Genomic DNA, 4,879 nt, shown 5'->3' on the forward strand with positions numbered 1-4,879 from the left:
CCATCACTTGCTCACAAATGGATCCTGTGCAGTGAATGGGTGCCGTAAAAAAGTGTCAAACTGCTGATAATTGTGAAGTGTAAAGTGGTCCGAACCACTGTCCTGCAGAGTTAATCTCCAACCCTAATTAAACACACCTGAAGCAGCTAATCAGGGTCTTCAGGGATTACTAGAATCTTCCAGGCATGTTTTTTTGGAGCTGGTTCTGCAGGACACTGGCCCTCCAGGACCGGAGTTTGATACGTGTTTAAGCTGGAAGCAACGGTTTGAAGTTAAAAACATTTTAAAGATGGATTTGTTTCTTACAAACATGCAGCTTTTCAAGATGTTAATCGATGGACTGGGGTCGTGTGGATTACTTATGGATTATTGTGTTTTTATCAGCTGTTTGGACTCTGACGGCACCCATTCACTGCAGATTGGTGAGCAAGTGATGTAATGCTAAATTTCTCAAAATTTGTTCGGAAGAAACAAAAACTCATATTCAGCATGTAGCCTGAGGGTGAGTAAATATTCAGCAAATTTTAACGTCTGGGCAAACTATTTATTCAAAGAGATCTTTCTTCGTCCCCTTGAACATTTTTCAAGCTGTATGGGGATGTCAACTTACTGCTTCTCATTTGTGTAGTTGTTATCATCTTTCAAGTTAGGAGGAACATTTCTGCTTCAGCTGTAAAGGCTAACAATGATAAATCTATACAGCTTAGCAGACAGGTGCAAACGGCTTGTCATTTAAGCATGCGGTTATTCTTGCATCCATTGAACCTCAAAATGCTCATTTTCAGACTAAGGAGTTAATACTCCCTCTTTATTAATCAACGTATTTGTTGTACATGTACAGTTTTGACTTCTGTGAAAAGAAGCAGTGGCTTGTCACTGTGTGACATTTGTACTTTTATTGTATCACTCTGTAATCAAACGTAATTTAATGTACAGTGTACCTGGATGATGAATCTAAAAAATCTGTTGTCAAAGTTTCATAAAACTATATAAAAATTACATTGTTACTCCGTACCGCATGTGTTCGGCACTTCCATTACATAAAAGTTGCTGTTTGATTGAAGTGCCATTGTTCTTTCCATTGTGCTCCAGACAGCTCGATGGAGGTTCCTAGGAGACAGCTAAATACTGAAATATTTTAATTGTGTAATGCTTCATACGGCCTTGAAAGCATTAGCTTGATCAGGCCATTACATTGTTTTGCCCAAATGAGCCAATTACATGTCGAGGCATCGAGTGCCACTCAAAAATTCAAACTCGACCATCAAAGATCTAAATTACTTTCCATTTGCGAAACAAATGTGAAGATGATTTCAAACGTGAAGTTTTAAAGCAGCTATTCCAGCATGAGGCCACACAACAGATGTTTTATACTCTGCCAGAGACAATCAACTTGACAAAAAATAATAATGCCAAGATCTCTGAAGTACTGCTTTGACATTCACTCATAATACACACTACTGTTCAAAAGTTTGGGGTCAGTAAAAATGTTTTACTCTCATGACCACAAAGACATTTTTTTAATCAAAAATACAGTAAAAACAGTTCTATTGTGAAATATTATTCCTATTTAAAACAGCTGTTTTCTATATTATTACATTTTAAAATGTATTTCTGTGATGGCAAAGCTAAATTTTTTACGAGCCATTACTCCAGTCTTCAGTGTCACATGATCCTTCAGAAATCATTCTAATATGCTGATTTGATGCTCACTTAACATTTATAATCAATATTATCAATGCTGAAAGCAGTTGTACTGAATTTTGTGGAAACAGCAATACATTTACAAGATTCTTTGATGAATAGAAAGTTCAAAAGAACAGCATTTATTTGAAATATAAATATTTTGTAACATTATAAATGTCTTTATCATCATTGAACAGCATTTATTTGAAATAGACGTCTCTATTCTCCCTTTTGGTCAATTTTAATGCATCCTAGCTGAATTAAAGCCCAAACTTTTGAGCAGTAGTGCACAGTCACCATTTCTAGTAATTCAGGGTAGAGATATTTATTTATTATATAACGGTGCAGTCTTTTAAAAAAAAAAGAAAAGAAAAAAAAAAGCCAACTTTGAAATGTATAAAAAGCATTTTATTAAAAGTGCTGTATATTAACAAGCGAATGACTGACCTTTTATGAGCTAATATATACAGAATCTGACTAGGCAAATAAACAATGACAAAAAAATAAAGCAAGATAAAAATATATATAATTGTGATTTTTAAAACAAGCAAAACAATGTCTCTGAAAAGTCACTGCATTGGTCAAAGGTAAATAATACAAACACCTGAGAATAGTTGTATCCTGTACAGTCTCAATCCTGATATTATTATTTGTGACCTAAACCTCATAAAAAATAAATAATAAAAAAGTATCAAATGTTGGCAGTCCAATCAAAGCATGTCTTTAACGGTGGAATTGAGAAAAGCATCAGTGTTGGCTTTCCTGGAGAGCTCGCTCTGTAATGGAAAACCAAGATAAAACATGTTAACACATCTTTACTAACTGAACACTGAATCATTATTATGTGTGGGCCTTAAAATGTTAATGATCTCTCTCAGGGGAATTAGCGGTCACAAACGAGCATCCTCCTTATCACAGATGCTCCATTTGGAGTTAATAAACATCCGGGGAAGTGGTCTAATGCAGAGTGATTGGGCTTACGGTAAAGGCCGAGTAGCTCACTGGAAGCGGTTTCTTGTCACTGTTGAACTCCTGCAGCGGCACACGTGGGCCAGAACTGGCCTCTGTAGTCTTGGTCCTCTGTTAGACCAAAGAAAAAAACACACACACAAAAATTAAGAAACATCACTGATCTTTAAAATTAAGACATGTACAGATGATAGAACTTGACCTACAGTTTTACACAGAGTACTGATTATTGTTGATGCAACAGTGTCATCTAGTGTTAGCTTTGGGAACTTCTCTAGTTTAACACTGAACTTCTGTCTAACCACAATCCTTTTTGGACTGATCTCAAACCAACAGCTTTGATCAGAGAGTTGAATTGAGTTTGGAATGCCCCAGGCAGATGGTTTTAACCTTGGCAGAGAGTTGAGGTCTTCCTGGCACACACAGAAATGTGGTGGATGAGCCGCCACTGCTGCTGCTGCTGGAGCTACTGACGCTGCTCACGGTGGCAGTGCGAGGTGCCAACATATTGGGCATCTGAAACAATTGGAAGATGATTACGTGTTTTGATAAAAGGCTTGTTTTTGTACATCCATGCTTAGTGAGAAAATAGATACCTTTTTAATTTTGATAGGGGTGGGGGTGGTATATGTTGATCCGAGGGGTCTCTTTGTCGGAGTTTTAAACTGAGAGGTTTCTGTTTTCTTTGTCATCTGGAAGACAGTTCAGTAAAATAAATCTTTAAAAACATTCCTGAACAAAGTATGTAAATGTATCAAGGTACGATACAGCCAGGTCACTCTATACTACAAAATACTTCTTTTGTGTCTACACCATCTGATATTCGATGGGTGCTTTTCAATACTCAAATTGATTTAAATATTCAAGGCTTTGTATTAAAAAAACAAACTTTAACAACATAAGGGCAGATCAATTGAGCGCAGCTGATGATGCTTTAAAGTGATCAAGAATATTCCAATGTACAAATAAGCTTTCCTTTAATTGCTCCATCCACATTTCCTTTCCGTGCATCGAAAGGAAATGTGGAAGCACCAAGGGAATAAGAAATGAGAAGCACCAAGGGAATCTCACCCGTTCATTCTTCTCCTTGTCTTTCTGCAAGCGATGCTCCTCCCACTGGCTGGAGATGCAATCCATGATCCTTTGACCTTGCACAAGAAAGGAAGTCCCCTGATTCTTTTCCCAAACTTCCACAAGACTTCTTAACTCCTCTTCCAGCTGTTTGTGTAGATATACAAAGGCAAACTGACATTACAACCACAACTTGTCTTAGCTCCCCATGTCGTTCCAAACCTGTAAGACCTTTGTTTATCTTCGGAACACAAATTAAGATATTTGTGATGAAATCCGAGAGCTCTCTGACCCTTCCATAGACAGCAACGTAACTGACACATTCAAGGCCCAGAAAGGTAGTAAGGGCATTGTTAAAATAGTCCATCTGACATCAGTGGTTCAACCTTAAGTTCGTGAAGCTACGAGAATATTTCTAGTGCGCAAAGAAAACATAAATAATGACTGTTATTAGGTAGTAATAGCCGCATTTCCACTGTTAGGCCAAAAGCAGGCGTGCTAGTGCGTGCCAGGGCCAGTCGCGTTTCCACTGTCACTTCGGGGCTTGATCGTGCCTCGACGGTGCTTCCTCGGAGCCAACGGCCCGGGTTTTTTGGTCCGACGAAAACCTTGGGCCAAAGCGGGCCAGCTAGGGCTAGAGGAGTGGTCGTGAACAAAGGCGGAGTTTCTCGCGTCTGGAGAGCGTCAGCGCCGCGGATCATGTCAGAAAGTTAACAGCTAACACCAGCATTAAAGACTTTTAAAATTATTTTAGTTCAAAACTCACTTTCAGACAGCAGCGAGTGTTTGAAATAACTTGATCCGATGCAGACTTGACTGAATAAGTAGATAGGCTATGTTTATACCGCTTTATTTCTGTGTGATTAATTTTCAATCCTGATAAATTAATTCATTATGATCAATGTATCACTTATTGTAAAACATCCGATGCTTGTGGATTTAAATCTTCAACAAAACATGCAAACAAACGGCCGCTTTTATCATGTTCGTTTTGTGATTGCGCTAGTTCCAGTGACTTATTTCTTATTCGTTTTCTGATACGTTCTCTTTGTTGGTGAAATTATGGGGTTGCGTGACGTTGTTCCTGAGAGGCATGTAAAGGGCGGGTTTTAGTGAAGCGCAGCGGAGCTTCTGGCCCGACGGTGGAAACGCA

The 4,879-nt window shown here is 38.4% G+C and overlaps 1 protein-coding gene across 1 annotated transcript in view; it reads right to left on the bottom strand.

Moving 5' to 3' along the window:
* Positions 1-2,237: 2,237 nt before the first annotated feature.
* prc2 (protein regulator of cytokinesis 2) overlaps positions 2,238-4,879 on the bottom strand; it is a 6,908-nt gene continuing 4,266 nt past the window's right edge. The window contains exons 10-14 of the mRNA XM_016510226.1: positions 3,727-3,873; positions 3,252-3,347; positions 3,046-3,171; positions 2,668-2,766; positions 2,238-2,462 (exon numbers count right to left, since the gene is read on the bottom strand). Of these exons, the coding sequence (XP_016365712.1) occupies positions 2,397-2,462; positions 2,668-2,766; positions 3,046-3,171; positions 3,252-3,347; positions 3,727-3,873 (534 nt within the window). The 3' untranslated portion in view covers positions 2,238-2,396. The remainder of the gene's footprint in view (positions 2,463-2,667; positions 2,767-3,045; positions 3,172-3,251; positions 3,348-3,726; positions 3,874-4,879) is intronic.

Source organism: Sinocyclocheilus rhinocerous, unplaced genomic scaffold (assembly GCF_001515625.1).
Source record: "Sinocyclocheilus rhinocerous isolate Xijiao unplaced genomic scaffold, SAMN03320098_v1.1 scaffold1405, whole genome shotgun sequence".
In the NCBI taxonomy this organism is placed as follows: Eukaryota; Metazoa; Chordata; class Actinopteri; order Cypriniformes; family Cyprinidae; genus Sinocyclocheilus; species Sinocyclocheilus rhinocerous.